General features: G+C 44.8%; 1 protein-coding gene across 1 annotated transcript in view; it reads right to left on the bottom strand.

Annotated features, from left to right (window-relative positions):
- Nucleotides 1–3,284: 3,284 nt before the first annotated feature.
- Nucleotides 3,285–23,200, bottom strand: part of DISP3 (dispatched RND transporter family member 3) — a 127,106-nt gene continuing 107,190 nt past the window's right edge. The window contains exons 15-21 of the mRNA XM_066607453.1: nt 16,679–16,851; nt 15,053–15,179; nt 12,923–13,068; nt 12,002–12,161; nt 10,413–10,526; nt 8,330–8,496; nt 3,285–4,579 (exon numbers count right to left, since the gene is read on the bottom strand). Of these exons, the coding sequence (XP_066463550.1) occupies nt 4,217–4,579; nt 8,330–8,496; nt 10,413–10,526; nt 12,002–12,161; nt 12,923–13,068; nt 15,053–15,179; nt 16,679–16,851 (1,250 nt within the window). The 3' untranslated portion in view covers nt 3,285–4,216. The remainder of the gene's footprint in view (nt 4,580–8,329; nt 8,497–10,412; nt 10,527–12,001; nt 12,162–12,922; nt 13,069–15,052; nt 15,180–16,678; nt 16,852–23,200) is intronic.

Here is a 23,200-nt window from a genome sequence, read left to right as displayed (position 1 = left end):
ACTATAATACTGCCCCCTATGTACAAGAATATAACTACTATAATACTGCCTCCTATGTACAAGAATATAACTACTATAATACTGCCTTCTATGTACAAGAATATAACTACTATAATACTGCCTCCTATGTACAAGAATATAACTACTATAATACTGCCCTCTATGTACAAGAATATAACTACTATAATACTGCCTCCTATGTACAAGAATATAACTACTATAATACTGCCCCCTATGCACAAGAATAAGAATATGACTACTATAATACTGCCCCCTATGTACAAGAATATAACTACTATAATACTGCCTCCTATGTACAAGAATATAACTACTATAATACTGTTCCTATGTACAAGAATATAACTACTATAATACTACCCCCTATGTACAGGAATATGGCTACTATAATACTGCCCCCTATGTACAAGAATATAACTAGTATAATACTGCCCCCTATGTACAAGAATATTACTACTATAATACTGCCCCCTATGCACAAGAATATAACTACTATAATACTGTCTCCAATGTACAAGAATATAACTACTATAATACTACCACTATGTACGAGATTATACAGCAGCTACTATAATACCATCCCATATGTACAATAAAATAAGTTTTACAATACTACTCCTATCAACAAGAAATAGCTTCCATATTGTTTCATTCCACTATCATTCTCTGTCTACAGTATTTCTTTACCAAAAAAGGTTTTCAACTGATCCTTTTTTCTGAGTGTTAGATTTTATTGCTCGTCTCGATAACCACTGCCAACTGGAACTTGGCACCAGAACTTTTTTAATTAGCCTCCAGTACACAGGTCTTTTCAGGTTTTGCTTTAATTGAACAAATTACAAACTGAAGAGTCTACAGTCTGTTCATTATCAAAACAATATTGGTTTTCCCAGTAAAGATTTAGAGCGGAGCCACAATTGTGCTTTATAACAAAGAGTCTGGATTATCAGTCACTGTTATGGGGGTTATATCCATGCATCTCCTGGCCTTTCCAAAAAGTTTATATCAAAATGTCCCACAAGGCCAATCTTCATTTCGGGCATCCTGTTCTATCTCCAGCTCTGCCATCAAAACTGTTACATCATGTATAATTGTACCAGTGAAGGAAAAAATAAAAAGATCCAGACTTTAGGCTTAGACAATTAGAAACAATTTTGGGTAATCCACATGGTGATGTGACTTTGATGGGCATTTACCCCTGAACTTTAAAATTCCCAGTAAATATAAGTCTTTGGGTCATCCTGTTTAAAGTATTTTCTTGGTATTTAGTGGTAGACTTAGTGATATACATAGAAGAGAAGGGCCAGAAAGGGTAACCTGTCTACTTAAGGAGAGCACCTAGAAGATGTGAGGAGACTCATAAGGCAATCAATACTTCTCTGGGAAATATGAAAATAATAAGATGGAACAATACCTCTGCAGCGCCACCTATTGGAAGGCAGCAAATCAATGTCAGTCCTTGTAGCACGCATTATAACAATGACTGGGAATATTGCCTTCTGTAGAAGATTCTGGCTTTGGCTCATATTCCCAGTCATTGTTACAAAGCTTGTTAAAAGGTCTGACATTGACTTGCAGGAATACTGCCTTCCAATAGGTGGTGTTATAGATGTATTGTTCCATCTTCCCATTTAGAAGAGAAGGGACACAACTACAAAGATCAAACCCATTATGGTGCTAGCCAGCATAGAAGGACTTCATGGTTGTTTCCCCTCCAATCTTTTTCCATGACACTTTGGCCAATCCACACCCTCTTGTTTGTTGACAATGCAATTTCTCTGGAAGGGGGAGTCAAATCTTGAAAAGGGTGCTGCCACCCAGTGGCAAGGGGTCTGAGACAAACTGAGATTGGGCTCCCTCTTTTCAAAATCCTCATGCCAGCTGCATGGTTTGGCTCCATAGTCTCTTATGTACAAGCGTCCATCAACTAAGGCTACTTGCACACAGGCTGTTTTTGGTCCGATTTTCGGACTGAAAAGTTGGCCCAAAAATCATAGAGAAATAGCACCCATACATTTGAATGGGTGTATGCACACAGGATTTTTTTTTCACTCGGACCGTCTGATTTTTGGACAAGAATAGCACATGTCAATATCTTGTGTTCAGCACAATGGTCAGCACACGGATGGTAGGATTTTGGACCCAACTTTTAAATCGCCCGTGTGAAAGTAGCCTTAAGAATACATGTGGGGCAATGCAATACATTACATTATGTGAATAATTATTCATGGGGAAAATTCTATTCTGAAAAATATGTTTCTGGATAATCACATTGTATTAAAAAGTTAGACAGCTTTTTGTATCCTTTGCATTTCAGCTTCTCACCATTTTGAAGATTTCTGCGTACTTTCACGACCGTACGCAGAGCTGTTGAAAATGGTGAAAAACTGGAGCACATAGAATGTTTGAAGGCTTCAGAACTGTCCATTATAAAATCATAAAGCTTCATTCACATAAAATAGACAATCCCTTTAACAGAACAAAACAATTGATCAGTAAGAAAACTGCTAAGTAGTCAAACTTACCGCAAAAAGTTCTGTTACTTGGAATTCAAGGGGTTGCTGAAACATATTTGACTTTTCATATTGTTTCTTCTTTTAGACATCACATCAAAGTTTATGATTTTATGTGCCTGACCTAAATTTCATAGTTGTAGCCTGATTATTATTATTTTTGCAGATCTGAAATGAACCTGGTCTCCAAACGTCAAGGCAAGCTTCAGAAAGGAATCTTGTTTCTTCAAGACAATGCCGCTCCTCACAATGCAGGCATATGCATCAAAAATTCACACATCTTCACTCTGAAGTTCTGAACACCCAGCCTACTTACCTGATCTGCCAACTTCTGATGTTCTTTCGAAAAATTGCCTTATAGTTTCGAGACCAAGTTTACTTCAGATCTGCAAAAAAATTAAATAATTAGGCTCAAAATATGAAATTTAGGTCAGACACAAAAAAATAAACTTTGATATGATAAAAGTATTATTAGTCTAGAAGAAGAAGTAGGAAAAAATAAATCTTTATCAGCACCTCTTGTAGCTTTAATTAGAATTTCATTTATACTCATTTATTATTAGGTGTATGGACAATAAGAAACCGAGTGTCACCAGTATCGTCCCCATTACAGCTCCCGCAGGGGTTATCACCAAGAGTCCCGAATCTTCCTAGTTATGCAGCAATAGATCTAGTATCCCTGTATCACTTTATATATATGATTCTGGAGAAGCTTCTTGGGAGCAGGTCACAGTGGGGAAGTGGAGGGGGGGGGGGGCTTGGGCCCACCATAATACATGATTTTGAGGGCCAAACCCCATCTATACAAATCATGTGCACGCCCCAATATATCAGCAGTAAGATCTAATAGGTTATTTGTAAATCATCCTATAAGATAGATTTAGACACTAGGAGTACGTGAGTGGCTCCAGTGTCACTTCCAAATGGGGTTCTCTTCTACTGGACCTTTGGGGCCAATATTGTGTCAGAGCCCAGACCCACAGGAGAATAGTTTGGTGTTCCAATGAGACAGTCAACAGGTTTACTTAAAGGACTGATATTTAGTGTTTAATTTAGTTTGAGGGGGAAATGCCCTTTACCGTACCCTACAGACTAAAAATCATAACAGTATTATTTTTGTAAAATATTAAAGGGTTTGTGCAACAGTAAAAATATAAAAGCTAGTAGTTGTGTCCATAAATGTGTTGAACTGGCTGTAAGTATTGGTTATGCAGGGTTAGTCCACTGATGTTGGGTATTAAGCTGTGACCATTAACAATACGGTTGGAATTTAAGACTGAAATCTCTTCCAGAGGGCAAAAAGTTCCCATTGGTCAAAGTCAATACAGCATTTGGGACAAGCCTGGACTTGGGTTATCAAGATTTTCTATTTAAGCCCCATAAAAGATGACGAATAAAACTATTTTCTAGACCTTTCATAGTAAATAAGGCCACAAATGCTGCATTTGCATTAAAAAAATTCCTCGAAGAGGGTGGACCGTTTGCTCGCACCCAGGATCTGCATTGCAGTGACGCCATGTCTGCTGTTGTATGCATCATCTAATTAAAGAAATCAGAAAAAAAATAAAAATAAAGTGCTTCTGTAGTAAAAGATAACACACAGTGTGTCGCTTCTTCTGTTCACGTTTTACAATATCCGCCAAAAATTTTTGTGTGTAGAAAAAATTTCTAGAAAATAATTTGCTCTATGGCGGGGTCCCATTAAGGATAGGGATGGTTAACCCTGTTTTGAGCAAAATGATGTAAACAAGAACACTCCCAGCGGCGCAAAGGACGACCACCAGAGTTGCTTTAAAGAAAGAAGTTCTACTCCTGACGAAGGTACTGGGCGCCATGACCGTCAGCAGGGCCGTGCTCACTGCCAACGTGTACACTATGGAGATGCCGGTGTTTAAAGCCACAATCTTTCCAAACTTGGCAAAAGGAGCAATAATACAAAAGAATAGAGGAATGGTAGCTATGACAGTTGTAATCGCGCTGGACACGATGGCCACACCGACATGGCGGACGGCTTCCGTCACTCTCCATTGACGACACGCCAGCTGATCCTAGAAATATAAGCATTCAAGACAGTTAATTAATTCCTGAGGGTGGTGTTGGGGGTTATTTCAAAAGCCAAGTGTTAGCGGGTCATGTCACAGGAATTATAGATCAATAACCATAAAAATGGCCTAAAAATCAACACAGTCAATTACAAAATATTCAGAATTTCAGAGGCTTTCAGCCACAAAAAGTGTAACTATGCATAAACATATGAGCGTGCAGATAAAAAAGCGCAGCAGCTGTTTGAGGGAGGGTGGGGGGTCATAAAATTGTCAGCATCTGATTGAGCTTTTGGAAATTCTGGCCAAACCTTTAGAAGGCCTTCGCATGCGGCCAATGAATAAATTATACATCACTGTGGTAAATTTAATGCCTTGTTTTGAGCTTCTGGACACTAATGACTTGTAATACTGTGATGGACATTACAATTTTGACCCATTTACGGCGAATGTCAGGAATGTAAATTTCCTGAACGTTTGGAATAATGTAGTGAGACTGGCTCACACTGGGGCTTTGATCTGCGGAAAGTCTGAAGCTGCAGGATGGCGGCTCTAAAATATCAGAATAAATAGGATTTCTAAAGATTGACTGGAGATCTTTTAGTATGTATGAAACAAAATAATGAGAGATGTGGTATGAGACTGCTTTGAATAGCTGACGGATAATGAGTATGTGTGGACTCTGATTAATGGATGCAATTTAACAAAAATGTTGAAAGCGATTTTTAGGAAGTTAGTTTTTCTTTTATATGTTGTTGCAGGAACAACCCAAAAATATTCTGGAGTAAGCACATGATGTGATGTGTTTCTGTGCCCGAAATATGATGGTAATATATTCCGCTATACGTTTACACATATCTGAAGAGTCTCTTGCATCTAACAATGTACTAGGCTGAGAAAGTAAGACATCAGTTACCCTATAAACAGTCATTTAGAATATCCAATATTTTGGAGAATCCTGAGAGACCATACACATTTGAAGCATGCATTAAGTAGATCGAGCTCTACCATATTATGGATATCTTGAGCAGATCAGAGTACTGGGGAACAGGGGAAGAACTTGACCCCATGGTGGTTCCTAATTTCATAATCTAAGCCATTGATTGGCTGGAAAATCACATCATCTGACTAACCCATAGTAGAAATATTAAGTTGTGAAATCTCTATGCAGGTCATGTAGCCTGCCATACAATAATAGCATTAATTGGTTTTTGTTGTGATGTATATTTGCTTTGCTGGCATGTGCTGGTTTAGGGTAATAATATGCGGTATACAATATACTACAGTGGTTCCCAACCTTTTTAGCCTTCGGGCACCCCTGGAAAAAAAACTTTACGGCGCGTCGCCCCTACCAAAAGGGGGTGTGGTTAGGGTGTGGCTTATTACAACATATTATATATTCCGCATTGAATGTCAATTTTCACGTGGTATTTTTTTTTACAGGGGCACCTCTACCCAAAATGTTTACATGATAAACAAAATCTAGTCATTTACAACCCTTTAATGATCATTGCTAACTATTCCCTCCCTCCACCATTTTACATGCAGCCATTCCCTCCCTCCACCATTTTACATGCGGCCATTCTCTCCCTTCCCTTCCTCCCTCCACCATTTTACATGCGGACATTCTCTCCCCTCCCTCCACCATTTTACATGCGGACATTCTCTCCCTCCCTCCCACCCTCCACCATTTACATGCGGCCATTCTCTCCCCTCCCTCCACAATTTTACATGTGACCATTCCCTCCACTCCCTCCTTCGACCATTTTACATGCGCCCATTCCCCCCCCCCCACGCACCTACCACCATCTTACATGTGCCCATTACCCCCCCCCCACACACACCTACCACCACCTTGCATGCACCCATTACACCCCCCCAACGCAGCTACCACCACCTCACATGCGCCCATTACGCCAAACGCATCCACCACCTTACATGCGCCCATTACGCCCCCACGCACCTACCACCACCTTACACGCGCTCATTACGACCCTCGCATTCACCGTCACCTTACATGCGTCCATTACCCCCCCATGCACCCATCACCACCACCTTACATGCGCCCATTACCCCCCCACGCATCCATCACCATCTTATATGCACCTGTTACCCCCCCCTCACACCGATCACCACCACCTTACATGCGCTCATTATCCCCCCGCGCACTCATCACCACCACCTTACATGCACTCATTACCCCCCCACACACACCCATCACCACCACCTTACATGCGCTCATTATCCCCCCCACCCCGCACCCACCACCACCACACCTTACATGCACCCATTACCCCCCCACGCACCTACCACCACCTTACATGCGCCCCCACACACCCATCACCACCACCTTACATGCGCTCATTATCCCCCCCACCCTGCACCCACCACCACCACACCTTACATGCACCCATTACCCCCCCCCACGCACCTACCACCACCTTACATGCGCCCATTACACCCCCCAACGCAGCTACCACCACCTTACATGCGCCATTACGCCCCACGCATCCATCACCACCTTACGTGCTCCCATTACCCCCTCACGCAAGTACCACCACCACCTTACATGCATCCATTACCCCCCCCCCCCCCCCGCATATTAACTCTTTCCACAAGACTTCTGCCCTATTCAGCAATCCCAGCAACCTGATTGGTTGTTTGGGTTGGCTGATTCACCAAATAACCCATCAGGTTGCTGGAATTGCTGAATGGGGCACCACCACAATCACTTTACATGCGTCCCTGGAGTCCAGGGCATGCAAAAAGCCACTTATCTCCAGCACTTTTGCTCAGCTACCAGTATTCTTGGATTCTGTGTATTATGTCACCATCGGAATATGCGGGTGGCGACATAGTTTAATGAATACAAGAATACTAGCTGCAGAGCCGCGGCACCCCGGTTGGGAAACACTGATATACTATATATTGCCTCTGATATTAGATCATTAATTTTCCCCAAGTCATGCTTTAGAAGAATCCCATAACAGTAGTTGGCTGGAAGATCTGCTCTAATATTAACGGGGTTGTCTGATTATTGGACAACCCCTTTTTAATAGCACTTCATGTGTAAATATAATAAATAGAGAGATACCCCTCCATGGACTCCAAGATCCAGCGCTGCAGCCCACTGCGGTCCCAGGATTTGTTGTGACATATGAGGTCACAGGAAATCACATGACCGCTGCAGCCTTTCTTTGGTTCTTGAACTCCTGATATCACGGCATCTAGGATGTGAGTGTTGATGCCAGGAGAATGGGCGGTGATTCTGTAGCCTCTCATTGGCTGCAGTGGTCACCTGATTTCCTGTGACATCATCTTTCACAGGAATCTTCAGTGCTGGATTTCAATGGCTACAGAGGGTTAAGTATATCTCTGTTTATTATTTTCACATAGAGGGTCCTATTAAAAAGGGGTTGTCCAGTAACCGGAAAACTCCCTTAAGCATACTCTGTAGAATACACAGCCCATACACTTGACCAAGCATGCATATATTTTCAATGGGGACATCACTATCAGCTCCTATGAGAGCAGCTCATCGCCCAAAGGGCAAAGCATGTTAAAATCTAACTTTGTGGAGAGTAGCTGCATCCGCGCACACATTATAGGGTCAAGCAGTTCCAACAAAATCGAGAGTTCGGCTAACTTTCATCCAACGTGCTTAGGTACTTTAGGAAATGTTGAAGCCATTAGGGTTCGACATCCAACTGCATGAACATATGCTATGAACACATCTCAGTTCAAGATCTTATTTACCTCCATAAGATGTAGAGGAAGACTTTCTCCAGCCAAAAGATAACCTTCCACCAAATGGACACAATAGTCCACCGAAGATCCGACAAGTATTGATAGAGAAATGGCCTCTACTGCTCCCATCTCCCATCCCAGCAAGTACATGATTGTCACCACTAGACACACGACACCTACAACAAAACAGAAGAGATCTGGTTATCCACACGTGTTGTACATTGGTTCATAAAGGTTTGTCTGATATGAGATCCTCACATCTCTAGCTTATATAGGACTACCATATGGCCACCATGGTAGCTTCTACAGGGCTAGTCACATAGATTTCCTAGGATCTGAAATGGTAGATCAATGTGATATTTTTCCTGCTGCCATGTTACAGCAAAACCTAGTAGAATTTTCATTCAAGTACATGTGAAAATCTAATGCTAACTCCTAAATGACAACTTAATGCTAAAATACCCATAAGTATACACAGACCCAATATTCTTTCCTCTCTATCCCCTCTCCATGGCTGTAAATGTGGGTTATGTTACTCCTGGAGCTGTCTTTTGTCATAACTTTAATTAGTATGTAACGAAGTGTCCCATTGTGTTATTCATATATGTTCAAACTTGTTTATTATATCGTGTTATGTTTCATTAAATCAGGGTGGAAGGGGCTGGTCCAGAGTCCGAAACAGGAAGTTTTGGCCTTTGCCATGTTGATGGCGCTGTTGAAGCTACTGAGTTAAGTGATAGAAAATGGGAGACAGAGCTTCTGCCTGTTTTGTGTAGAAGGGGCAGTGTGAAGAAACTGTCAACCTGTGCTATATTGAAGGACCAACGAGAAGACTTTTGGGTACTTTTTTCCAGCGGTTCTCAAGGGCCACCCACTAACTGCTGACTACGTTGATTCCAGTTTTTGATGCAAAGTTAGGGCTTTTACCCACTAGTGTTTTTTTCCCCCACACGTTAGTGGGACTTTCTAATGTTAAAATCGCATCGCACAAAAATCACAGAATCGCAAACTTGCGATTTTTTGTGCGATACGATTTTAATAGAGATGAGCGAGCATACTCGTTAAGGGCAAATACTTGAGTGAGTATTGTCCTTTTCGACTACCTGCCCGCTCATGAGAAACGATTCGGGTGCCGGCGTGGGAGAGCGGGGGAACACGGGTGGGAGATCTCTCTCTCCCCCGCGCTCCCTCTTGCTCACTCCCGCAACACACCGCTCACCCCCACCGGCACCCGAATCTTTTCTCACGAGCGGTACTCGAAAAGGACAATACTCGCTCAACTATTTGTCCTTAGCGAGTATGCTCGCTCATCTCTAGATTTTAACATTAGAAAGTCCCATTGACATTTTGAAAAGAAAAAAAAGCTGCTAGTGGGTGAAAGCCCTTATACGGTAGATTAAAAGAGTTTTCAGGAACACGTGGAACTCCTGTGTCTTCAAGTGTCACAATTAGCACAGTGCCATCCCTGTAGTAGGGCGCTTTTCCCGAACTATTCATCATCTTGGTTCGACCATGGGGACACACAGTTCCTGCCATAAGGGAAATGGACCCAGCATTTCAAGAACAAAGAGGTCGAACAAACACTACCAGACAAGTTAGCAGTTCTGGTCAGATACCCATTCAGCCTGTGCCAGAACCAAGCAATTTCCTGCTACAAGTCCACAAAAAAAGGCACCGAGGTAGCAATGTCCACATGACACCCCACATGCATGCATGACCAATTCAGCTCTCTACAATTGTATATTACCTGTTATAAGGCAGTGTCATAATTCCCTCCTTCCCTTTTCATTTCGTACCTGTTTGCAGTAAAAGGAAGCAGTAACAATATTCCTAATGAATACGATGTACTGCTCCAGTGACTGCTAAACACATCCGATGCCACAGTATTCCTCATAGTATCCACAGATCATCGGGTTGTAATAGACCATGAAACATTGACTGTACGAGAAACAGCGCAATAGTAGAATGGAAGGAAGAGAATGGTTGGACGCAGCAAGGCTTATTATAGACAATGGAGGCATGTGACAAAGCTTATAATAGACAATGACTATTATACTGCACCTAAACCACATAAAAGTAGTCATGCTCATACCTAATATAGTGAGCAGCACTGGGATTAAGAGCAGGACGTGCGTAGTGAAGATAGCCACAGCAGTCACGCAGATGGCAAGGGAGAGGATGAGACCGTACAAGGCGCTCTGTACCCCTGGAAGATAGAACATGGTTGAACACTGCTGACAATTTCATGTATCCTGTACTGAACCTGAGTTACATCTAGTATTATACCCCAGAGCTGCACTCACTATTCTGCTGGTGGAGCCACTATATATATACATTACATTACTTATCCTGTACTGATCCTGAGTTACATCCAGTATTATACTCCAAAGCTGCACTCACTATTCTGCTGGTGGAGTTACTGGTTATATACATTACATTACTTATCCTGTACTGATCCTGAGTTACATCCTGTTTTCTACTCCAGAGCTGTACTCACTATTCTGCTGATAAAGTCACTGTGTACATACATTACATTACCTATCATGCACTGATCCTCAGTTCCATCCTCTATTTTACTCCAGAGCAGCACTCACTATTCTGCTGGTGGAGTCACTGTGTACATACATTACTTATCCTGTACTGGTCCTGAGTTACATCCAGTATTATATTCCAGAGCTGCACTCACTATTTTGCTGGTGAAGTCACTGGTTATATACATTACATTACTTATCCTGTACTGATCCCGAGTTACATCCTGTATTATACTCCAGAGCTGCACTCACTATTCTGCTGGTGGAGTCACTGTGTACATACATTACATTACTTATCCAATACTGATTCTCAGTTCCAACCTAAATTATACTCCAGAGCTGCACTCACTATTCTGCTGGTGGATTCACTATATAGATTATTAATCCTGTACTGATCCTGAGTTACATCCTGAATTATACTCCAGAGCTGCACTCACAAACTCTCTATTTTGCTGCTCACAAGTGGAAATAGTCATCAAGTTTATTGTCAGTTACTCCTCGAACAATCTGAATCCTTATAATGCGGGGGAGTAGTTAGTTAGTTCCTCCTGTATAATACTGGTATACAGTCTCTGATACAAAGCCTAACAGAGAAGCTCTGGGCAAGTGCTGAACAAGCAGGTGATGCTCTGGAATTTACAACATGGTATAAGTTGTTGTGGGTACCATTAGATTTTCCTGCACAGGGGGCAAACAGCCTCGTTTAGCTCTGCCCTGTTACCCTAATATCTCTCAGGCACACCTTCTGGCTCTAATTTCGTTATTGGTCTCTGCTGAAACAAGTTGATTTCCAGAGTAAAGAGACTGTAATATAGATGACCACTCCTCAGTTGGGATTGTGGAGCTCCACTGGGACTACATGATTGTGAGCTGTAGTACCAGGCACAGCCACAAAAGTATGAATGGCAGTATTCATGGGTAAACTACTGTGAGTCATACCGATCAGATATTGATGGTCTATACCCCAAGGACAGCTCATCAATATGACATTCTGAGAAGACCATTTATAACACTAGTGGAAGTGTCTGCTCTAACCTGCTTACTGATGCATTTCTTTTCTTACTGTTAACTAACAACCCTATTCAGTTGCCTATACAAATCACTATCTTTTTGCAACATTCTATATGGGTTGCAATGACCCACAACTTGCCTATGATCTCCATGAAGATCTGCTTCCAGTGTTCGCATGTCTGGAACCCGTGTTTCAGTGCCGAGTCTGCAGGGAGATGCAGCAAGTGCTGTTGGAGGAATGACTCCCATTTCAAATAATCTTTATATGTCTGGAAGGAGGATTTACCCTTGTAGGTTGTCTGCACGGAAATATAGATAATGTATTAGACAGACTTCATAGTCTCATCTGCAGCTTGTTCTAGGTATATATATGTATACAGTCAGGACACATGGGGATGCAATGAGCTCTGCCTGTTACAGGGCTTCTGCTGCTTCTCATGAAATCATAATAGAGAGATGAATAAGGCAAAAGCACAGGCCGTTCTGAGCCGGCTCTGGGGATGCAGTAAATCTGCTTGTCAATTTAAAGGGGAGAGCACCCAGATATAAAGTAGTAATGTTCCTAATGAAAGTCAGGAGTGAAACACAGATGGAGGAGCAACACTCAAGTCTAGAATGTCACTGCGGAATAATGGATCAGGATTTTTTCGTATCAAATTTTCAAAAATTCGACTCCATTATTTTTGAGTTTTGTTTCTAAGAAAGTTGGGTCACAGGAAAAATAATTGCTTCAGCTCCCACTTGTAGTGGCATTCATAAATGCATGGGGCCCATGGTAAAGATCAAAGTGCTTGGGGAGTACAGATGGCAACCATATCTGATGTCAGCCAACTTTCTAAACTATTACTCTGTAATAACTGAATAGTAAATGACTTAAATATTTTAGGAGTTCTCCCTTAACACCGGACCCAACAAAGAAAGTTTCTTTAATCCAGTATCTAATGGTATGGAAAAAGCAGAATCAAAACTGCCAACAGGGAGGATGTTGACCGACTCCTGGAAAACCTGGAGAATTTTACTAATTAGACTGCAAACCCATAATATTATATCTGGTCCTTACAGATTCAAATGCCATGGAGATCCATTGGACCTTCCCATCTTTCACACCCACAGCCCCATGGGAGAGCTGGCCAGGAAGAAGGTTTGGCTCGGGGATGTTCTTGCATTCAGGATGCAACATCTGAAGAAAGGAGGATATACTGTAACCTGGGGAGACAAATTATTTTGGGATATAGACAATGAAACAAGCTGGCATCATATGAGACGGTTTGCAGAATATTATATGGTGTGCTTACTGGGTCTCCTCACTCAGATGAAGGGGCAGATTAGGGAAATAAGGGGCAACTTCATGATAGTGCAGGATCACTAAATCATCCCAGACAGATATTTGTCCAGCCTTTGTTTGAACACTTCCATTGAAGGAGAACTCGCCACCTCCCATGGTAACCTTCTGCACTCATTGATCACCCTCACTGTCAGAAAGTTTTTTTCTAATGTCTAATCTGTGTCTCCTCCCTTTCAGTTTCATCCCATTGCTTCTAGTCTTTCCTTGTACAAATGAGAATAGGGATGATAGCTCTGCACTGTGACAGCCCTTCAGATATTTGTAGACAGCTATTAAGTCTCTTCTCAGCCTTTTGTGAAAGTTAAACATTTCCAGATCCTTTAACCGTTTCTCCAATCCCAAAAGTTCCATTAATCCCAATAATTATCCTACAGCATAGTACATAAAGCATATCTGACCTCTATAATCCTAATTTTGAGAAGCATGCTAACCCATTGGACTCTGTGTGCATATAGTCATATAACACAACAGCAAGCAAACCTGTCCCATATATTCATGTGTAATATGCAATAGCATGCTGAGCTAGAAAGGTGATGGATTCCAATAATCATCCTAAAGGTTAGAAAGGCAACCTTGTCCCACCCCTATTGTTATACTATGTAAGGTCAATCAAAATCTTTTAGGACCTGGATCCCAATAGTCAAATTATGCAGTAACTGGATAAGCGTGGACAACAACCATATGATGTACTGTAAATCCTGTCATCCCCAAAGTCACACTAAGGGGTAACAAGACATGCTTGTCTGGCCTCAGCTCACTGTGAAGAAGCAAGATGCCTGCTTGGCCCCTGGTATCCTATAGTAATACCACAGATTAGCCACTAACCCCTCTTTGCTGTACTATGCAATCCTGCCAATTAAGCCTGCCTGACATTAGTCCCATGTAGTGCTCCCAAGAAGCACTCCTGTTAAATATATGTAAGTTTATCTAGTGAACTATAACAATATAGTATAGAGGTATAGGGGCGAAGGACGAGAACATTATCCTTCCATTATATAAGGCACTTGTCAGGCCTCACATGGAATACTGTGCACAGTTCTGGTCACCGATGCTCAGGAAAGATGTTACAGTATTGGAGGGGGTTCAAAGAAGGGCAACTAAACTAATACATGGAATGACGGGACTGGAATACCCAGAGAGGCTATCCAAACTGGGATTATTTACTCTAGAAAAAAGACGGCTAAGGGGTGATCAAATAACTATGTATAAATACATGAGGGGACGATACAAGGATCTCTACCAGGATCTGTTTACACCCAGGACTGCGACGGTAACAAGAGGGCATCCGCTACGTCTAGAAGAAAGCAGGTTTCATCACTAAAATAGAAGGGGATTCTTTACTGTTAGAGCAGTTAGACTGTGGAACTCTCTGCCTGAGGAAGTAGTGATGGCAAAATCCATAGAGGAGTTTAAAAGGGGACTAGATGTCTTTCTGGAGAGTAAGGATATTATAGATTATAAATCTTAGGTTAATTATTAATCCGGGTATACAGGTAGATAGGAACTATTAGGGGTTGATCCAGGGAACAGTCTGATTGCCATTGGGGAGTCGGAAAGGAATTTTTTCCCCAAAATGGCTAATTAGCTTCTGCTCTTAGGGTTTTTTGCCTTCCTCTGGATCAACAACACAGGAGGATAGCCAGGCTGGACTAGATGGACATTGTCTTCATTCGGCCTTACAAACTATGTAATATGGCAAGCGTATGCCACCATGGCCCTTTAGAGTCTGAGTAGAAAGTGGGTAGTGCTTGACCATTCACACCATAGAAATCCCTCCATTTAAGCTGAAGCACTGAAACTGTCTGATAAGAATACCCGACATGTAATACAAAAGTAGTGTCTTACCTGAAGGGAGACACTGTGCTCCACCTGCTTTCACCAAGTCTGTATTACTGGCTATCTCTTTGCACAGTCGGCAGAGATTACCGATTTCTTTAAAGAGGTCAAACTTGTCATCATAGATCACCCTGCCCTTTCAGAAAAAGACAAGAACAAGGCGGAAGAAAGATGTCAGGCAGGGGATAATAAGACAGTGATACCTAAAAGGGAAATCCATGCTAAGTCATTGGACACATTGAGTAAAACTCTGCGTATTCCTTGCGTATTTCCCTGCTTCTGAGTGCGGATGCATTTTTTTTGCGTGGGTATATCTGGTTATCAGAGAAGTTGATGTGGCCATCTTTGCTTGTCCAAGCCCAGAGGGCCGCTTTAAGTGAATGTACAAGTATAAACAGTAATATAACCAATAATTCTTATGCTTCACATAGTGGTTAGTAATAAACATTTTCTAGATAGATAGTAGACTAAAACAATCCATCACTGAAATCATTAAAGAAACAATCCCGCCCCTCACCAAAGCAGTGTAAGGACTTTACAGTCACTATTACAGTATAGTTTCTACATTGTTAAAGCCAATGACAGTCATTTCCATAACCTCAACAAGTCTATGTCAGATTCTACCCATTTATGGTAATTATTTTCCCTAAACAGACATCATTTGATAGATGTGAAAACTAAGCTTATAATGGTTTCGAATGAAAAAAGATCCCCGCGCCTTCAAGAAAACCTTCTTTAATGTTCAAGCTACGCGTTTCAACATATAAAATGTCTTTTTCAAGCTTACATACACAACGCTACTGCGGTCCAAATTTTCAATCAACTTTATTCAACGCAGTAGCGTTCCATAGTAAGATACGGGACTATGTCAGGTGATCAATTAATCACTCCAATTAACAAACACGCCCCCTCTAAATGAGATCAAGTGTGCCATGTAGTAAAGTGCTCTCTGTGTATATATATATACATATATATGTAACAAAATAGCATATGTATGTAAGCTTGAAAAAGACATTTTATATGTTGAAACGCGTAGCTTGAACATTAAGGAAGGTTTTCTTGAAGGCGCGGGGATCTTTTTTTATTCGAAACTACAACATTTATCCTGCCGACCGTGCCTGCAAGCACGAGCCTTGGAACTCCCGAGACGCCGCTCCTGGGATACACAGCCAAAGGAGTAAAAGAAACCTTGATACCGCAGACCAGGACAACAGGTGCCGAAGGATTAACGCCTTAATCTACGGATTAACCCTTCGTGCACCAGGTAAGTCCGATTTAAAATACTACCTTTAATAGGTAATTTTATAAAGTATGAGAGGCGCATTGCAAACTGTTATCTTTTATAAGCTTATAATGGGAGAGATAATCAAAAATAGTAAAGTAGTAAGAAAATGATCCATAAAGGAGAAATCCATAAAGGGGGAATCATTTGACCAAATCTAAATAAACGTATGTTACTACTTTCCAATTTGAAGCCTTACTGCCATTGGTTTACTATGTAAAGTCAATACTGAGTAGTCATGTGTTGACTGCAGTTCTCCTTTAAGTGATATCATACCGTCTCTAGGCATTGATAGGATACATTTATCTGCTGCATGTAAGTGTATGTTACATGTTAAAAACTAAGTTTCCTACCAGTTCCCCCAACACATGATTATCTGGGACTCTTGTCCGATTTACTCCTCGAATTCCAAAGACAACAAACACCATGGCTCCAGTGTCCACAAGGGGGCGGACTGCAGGCTTGCCACAGGCCGTGTTCAAGCAAGGATTAAAGTTCAATGTTGGAGACAACTTTTTTGGAGGTCCTGAGAACAACAGAAAAACATCAGTTTTGTCCAAAAGCCTTAAATTGAATATCCACCTTTAAATATTATTTTTTTATTTAAATAGATCAAAAATTCTGTGTTGATTTCTTAAAACATCTTTGTAGAGCTCAGAGCTCTAAATCCCTTCTATAGACAGCTAAACAAAAATCCAGCTGCCTATGCCACCAATAGGGGGAGCTTAGGAGCTTCCTGCATACTGGTTCACATTGAACTCCATAATAACAGGCTGAACTGGATGGACATTGTCTTTTTTCAGCCTTGCATAATATCTTACTATGTATACAGTAAGCTACTAAAACTCCCGCTAGTGGTGACAGATTTTTAGTTTCATGTTTATGAAGCTGACTATGAGAAAAATGGAATTCTGATTGCTATAATAGTATATTAAGAAACTAATTAGTACATAAGTTAGTGACTAGAGATGAGCGAACACCAAAATGTTCGGGTGTTCGTTATTCGAAACGAACTTCCCGCGATGTTCGAGGGTTCGTTTTGAATAACGAACCCCATTGAAGTCAATGGGCGACCAGAGCATTTTTGTATTTCGCCGATGCTCGCTAAGCTTTTCATGTGTGAAAATCTGGGCAATTCAAGAAAGTGATGGGAATGACACAGAAACGGATAGGGCAGGCGAGGGGCTACATGTTGGGCTGCATCTCAAGTTCACAGGTCCCACTATTAAGCCACAATACCGGCAAGAGTGGGCCCCCCCCCTCCCAACAACTTTTACTTCTGAAAAGCCCTCATTAGCATGGCATACCTTTGCTAAGCACCACACTAGCTACAACAAAGCACAATCACTGCCTGGATGACACTCCGCTGCCACTTCTCCTGGGTTACATGCTGACCAACCGCCCCCCCTCCCTCCCACAGCGCACACCAAAGTGTCCCTGCGCAGCCTTCAGCTGCCCTCATGCCACACCACCCTCATGTCTATTTAGAAGTGCGTCTGCCATGAGGAGGAACCGCAGGCACACACTGCAGAGGGTTGGCACGGCTAGGCAGCGACCCTCTTTAAAAGGGGCGGGGCGATAGCCCACAATGCTGTACAGAAGCAATGAGAAATATAATCCTGTGCCACCGCCATCAGGAGCTGCACACGTGGGCATAGCAATGGGGAACCTATGTGCCACACACTATTCATTCTGTCAAGGTGTCTGCATGCCCCAGTCAGACTGGTAATATGTACCTTAACAGTAACCGCGTTGGTGGTAATGTGGTGGTGACTGCGGACCTAGTAGCACGGTTGTATTTTGTTGGTTTTCGGAATGCGGCCAGGATTAAGTGGGCCGTGGCGGGGGGATGGTGTGGGGGCTCTCTTGTTGTGTCGGTAAAGGTGAAATTCTTGGACTGCCACCAGACGAACCAATGCAAAGGCATTTGCCAAGAATGTTTTCCCTGTTGGAGGAGGAGGGGGATGTTTTTGAGGCACTACGTGTCCTCTCCACGTGTCCGTGGTTATATGCACCTTAACAGTAACCGCGTTGGTGGTAATGTGGTGGTGACTGCGGACCTAGTAGCACGGTTGTATTTTGTTGGTTTTCGGAATGCGGCCAGGATTAAGTGGGCCGTGGCGGGGGGATGGTGTGGGGGCTCTCTTGTTGTGTCGGTAAAGGTGAAATTCTTGGACTGCCACCAGACGAACCAATGCAAAGGCATTTGCCAAGAATGTTTTCCCTGTTGGAGGAGGAGGGGGATGTTTTTGAGGCACTACGTGTCCTCTCCACGTGTCCGTGGTTATATGCACCTTAACAGTAACCGCGTTGGTGGGAAATGGCCTCGCCGCCATGATGTCTTTGGGAAGCCTCTGTTTCCACACCCCAGAGACATACCATTAGCAGCGGTATAGGCAGAGCCCAGAATTCGTAACATTTCAGCCGTAGCATTAGGACAGGCCCCACTAACATATCAGTAGCAGCATTATAGGAGGAGCGCAGTCTTCGTTCCATGTCAGCAATAGTAGCACTCAAGACAGGCCCCAGTAACAATTCCGAAGCAGCAGTATAGCGGGAGCGCAGTCTTCGTTCCATGTCAGCAATAGTAGCACTCAAGACAGGCCCCAGTAACAATTCCGAAGCAGCAGTATAGCGGGAGCGCAGTCTTAGTTCCATTTCAGTAGCCTTAGTATAGCCAAGGCCCAAGTTACATTTATGTAGCTAAAGTGTAGGCCAACCCCACACACCTTTCTGTACCGTGAGTGCAGGCGAAGAACATACAAATTGCTATGATTACACTGTAGGTGAGGGCCCCAAAAAATTGGTGTACCAACAGTACTAATGTACCTCAGTAAAAATTGGCCATGCCCAACCAAGATGGCAGGTGAATCGCTTTGGTTAATGTGGCTTAAGTGGTAACTAGGCCTGGAGGCAGCCCAGTGTAACGAAAAATTGGTTCAAGTTAAAGTTCCAACGCTTTTAAGCGCATTGAAACTTATAAAAATTGTTCAGAAAAATTATTTGAGTGAGCCTTGTGGCCCTAAGAAAAATTGCCCGTTCAGCGTGATTACGTGAGGTTTCAGGAGGAGGAGCAGGAGGAGGAGGAGGAATATTAGACACAGATTGATGAAGCAGAAATGTCCCCGTTTTGGATGGTGAGAGAGAACGTAGCTTCCATCCGCGGGTGCAGCCTACGTATTGCTTACGTATCGCTGCTGTCCGCTGGTGGAGAACAGTAGTCTGGGGAAATCCAGCCTTTGTTCATCTTGATGAGTGTTAGCCTGTCGGCACTGTCGGTTGACAAGCGGCTACGCTTATCTGTGATGATTCCCCCAGCCGCACTAAACACCCTCTCCGACAAGACGCTAGCCGCAGGACAAGCAAGCACCTCCAGGGCATACAGCGCTAGTTCAGGCCACGTGTCCAGCTTCGACACCCAGTAGTTGTAGGGGGCAGAGGCGTCACCGAGGATGGTCGTGCGATCGGCTACGTACTCCCTCACCATCCTTTTACAGTGCTCCCGCCGACTCAGCCTTGACTGGGGAGCGGTGACACAGTCTTGCTGGGGAGCCATAAAGCTGGCCAGGCCCTTAAAGACTGTTGCACTGCCTGGGATGTACATGCTGCTCGATCTCCGCACCTCCCCTGCTACCTTGCCCTCGGTACTGCGCCTTCTGCCACTAGCGCTGTCGGCTGGGAATTTTACCATCAGCTTGTCCGCCAGGGTCCTGTGGTATAGCAACACTCTCGAACCCCTTTCCTCTTCGGGAATGAGAGTGGGCAGGTTCTCCTTATAGCGTGGGTCGAGCAGTGTGTACACCCAGTAATCCGTTGTGGCCAGAATGCATGCAACGCGAGGGTCACGAGAAAGGCATCCTAACATGAAGTCAGCCATGTGTGCCAGGGTACCAGTACGCAACACATGGCTGTCTTCACTAGGAAGATCACTTTCAGGATCCTCCTCCTCCTCCTCCTCCTCCTCAGGCCATACACGCTGAAAGGATGACAGGCAATCAGCCGGTGTACCGTCAGCAGCGGGCCAAGCTGTCTCTTCCCCCTCCTCCTCATCCTCCTCATGCTCCTCCTCCTCCTCCTGTACGCGCTGAGAAATAGACAGGAGGGTGCCCTGACTATCCAGCGGCATACTGTCTTCCACCGCCCCCGTTTCCGAGCGCAAAGCAGCTGCCTTTATGGTTTGCAGGGAATTTCTCAAGATGCATAGCAGAGGAATGGTGATGCTAATGATTGTAGCATCGCCGCTCACCACCTGGGTAGACTCCTCAAAATTACCAAGGACATGGCAGATGTCTGCCAACCAGGCCCACTCTTCTGAAAGGAATTGAGGAGGCTGACTCCCACTGCGCCGCCCATGTTGGAGTTGGTATTCGACTATAGCTCTACGCTGTTCATAGAGCCTGGCCAACATGTGGAGCGTAGAGTTCCACCGTGTGGGCACGTCGCACAGCAGTCGGTGCACTGGCAGCTTAAAGTGATGTTGCAGGGTGCGCAGGGTGGCAGCGTCCGTGTGGGACTTGCGGAAATGTGCGCAGAGCCGGCGCGCCTTTACGAGCAGGTCTGACAAGCGTGAGTAGCTTTTCAGAAAGCGCTGAACCACCAAATTAAAGACGTGGGCCAGGCATGGCACGTGCGTGAGGCTGCCGAGCTGCAGAGCCGCCACCAGGTTACGGCCGTTGTCACACACGACCATGCCCGGTTGGAGGCTCAGCGGCGCAAGCCAGCGGTCGGTCTGCTGTGTCAGACCCTGCAGCAGTTCGTGGGCCGTGTGCCTCTTATCGCCTAAGCTGAGTAGTTTCAGCATGGCCTGCTGACGCTTGCCCACCGCTGTGCTGCCACACCGCGCGACACCGACTGCTGGCGACATGCTGCTGCTAACACATCTTGATTGCGAGACAGAGGAGGAGGAGGAGGAGGGTGCTTTAGTGGAGGAAGCATACACCTCCGCAGATACCACCACCGAGCTGGGGCCCGCAATTCTGGGGGTGGGTAGGACGTGAGCGGTCCCAGGCTCTGACTCTGTCCCAGCCTCCACTAAATTCACCCAATGTGCCGTCAGGGAGATGTAGTGGCCCTGCCCGCCTGTGCTTGTCCACGTGTCCGTTGTTAAGTGGACCGTGGCAGTAACCGCGTTGGTGAGGGCGCGTACAATGTTGCGGGAGACGTGGTCGTGCAGGGCTGGGACGGCACATCGGGAAAAGTAGTGGCGACTGGGAACTGAGTAGCGTGGGGCCGCCGCCTCCATGATACTTTTGAAGGACTCAGTTTCCACAACCCTATACGGCAGCATCTCAAGGCTGATGAATTTTGCTATGCGGACGGTTAACGTTTGAGCGTGCGGGTGCGTGGCGGCGTACTTGCGCTTGCGCTCCAACAGTTGCGCAAGCGACGGCTGGACGGTGCGCTGAACTACACTGCTGGATGGGGCCGAGGACAGCGGAGATGAGGGTGTGGGTGCAGGCCATGAGGCGGTAGTGCCCGTGTCCTGAGAGGGGGGTTGGATCTCAGTGGCAGGTTGGGGCACAGGGGGAGAGGCAGGGGTGCAAACCGGAGGCGCTGAAAGGCCTTCGTCCCACCTTGTGGGGTGCTTGGCCATCATATGTCTGCGCATGGTGGTGGTGGTGAGGCTGTTGGTGTTGGCTCCCCGGCTGAGCTTTGCGCGACAAAGGTTGCACACCACTGTTCGTCGGTCGTCAGGCGTCTCTGTGAAAAACTGCCAGACCTTAGAGCACCTCGGCCTCTGCAGGGTGGCATGGCGCGAGGGGGCGCTTTGGGAAACAGTTGGTGGATTATTCGGTCTGGCCCTGCCTCTACCCCTGGCCACCGCACTGCCTCTTGCAACCTGCCCTGCTGATGCCCTTGACTCCCCCTCTGAAGACCTGTCCTCCTGAGTAAGCGTTGCACACCAGGTGGGGTCAGTCACCTCATCGTCCTGCTGCTCTTCCTCCGAATCCTCTGTGCGCTGCTCCCTCGGACTTACTGCCCTTACTACTACCTCACTGCAAGACAACTGTGTCTGATCGTCATCGTCCTCCTCACCCACAGAAAGTTGTTGAGACAGTTGGCGGAAGTCCCCAGCCTCTTCCCCCGGACCCCGGGAACTTTCAAATGGTTGGGCATCAGTGACGATAAACTCCTCTGGTGGGAGAGGAACCGCTGCTGCCCAATCTAAGCAGGGGCCCGAGAACAGTTCCTGGGAGTGTTCCCGCTCCTGAGCAGGTGTCATTGTAGTGGAGTGAGGAGGCTGGGAGGAAGGAGGAGCAGCAGACAGAGGATTCGGATTTGCAGCAGTGGACGGCGCAGAACTGCGTGTTGACGATAGGTTGCTCGAAGCACTTTCTGCCATCCAGGACAGGACCTGCTCACACTGCTCATTTTCTAATAACCGTCTCCCGCGTGGACCCATTAATTGGGCGATGAATGTGGGGACGCCAGAAACGTGCCTCTCTCCTAATCGCGCAGCAGTCGGCTGCGACACACCTGGATCAGGAGCTCGGCCTGTGCCCACACCCTGACTTGGCCCTCCGCGTCCTCGGCCGCGTCCACGTCCTCTAGGCCTACCCCTACCCCTCAGCATGCTGTATTACCAGTGATTTGATTTCACAGGCAGGAAATAAATTGGCGCAAGACTGCAGGCCAAATATAATTTTTTCCCTTTTTTGAAAACGAAAGGCCCCACTGCCTCTAGTGAATGAATAATCTAAGTTTTATAACTGTGCTGTGGCCCTGCTAATGTGGCACAGAACTTGAGGGTAGCAGAGTTATTAACTCTGGCAGAGCAGGTATTTTTTTTTCCAATTAAGGAAAGCAAATGGCGAAGCCAGCAGTAAACCGTAGCTGGGTGCGTCTGATTTTTAAACGTTGCACACGCAGCCGAC

Source organism: Eleutherodactylus coqui, chromosome 6 (assembly GCF_035609145.1).
Source record: "Eleutherodactylus coqui strain aEleCoq1 chromosome 6, aEleCoq1.hap1, whole genome shotgun sequence".
Classification (NCBI taxonomy): Eukaryota; Metazoa; Chordata; class Amphibia; order Anura; family Eleutherodactylidae; genus Eleutherodactylus; species Eleutherodactylus coqui.
Note: the sequence above shows the minus strand (reverse complement) of the source record. Positions and strands in the feature narration are given on the sequence as shown.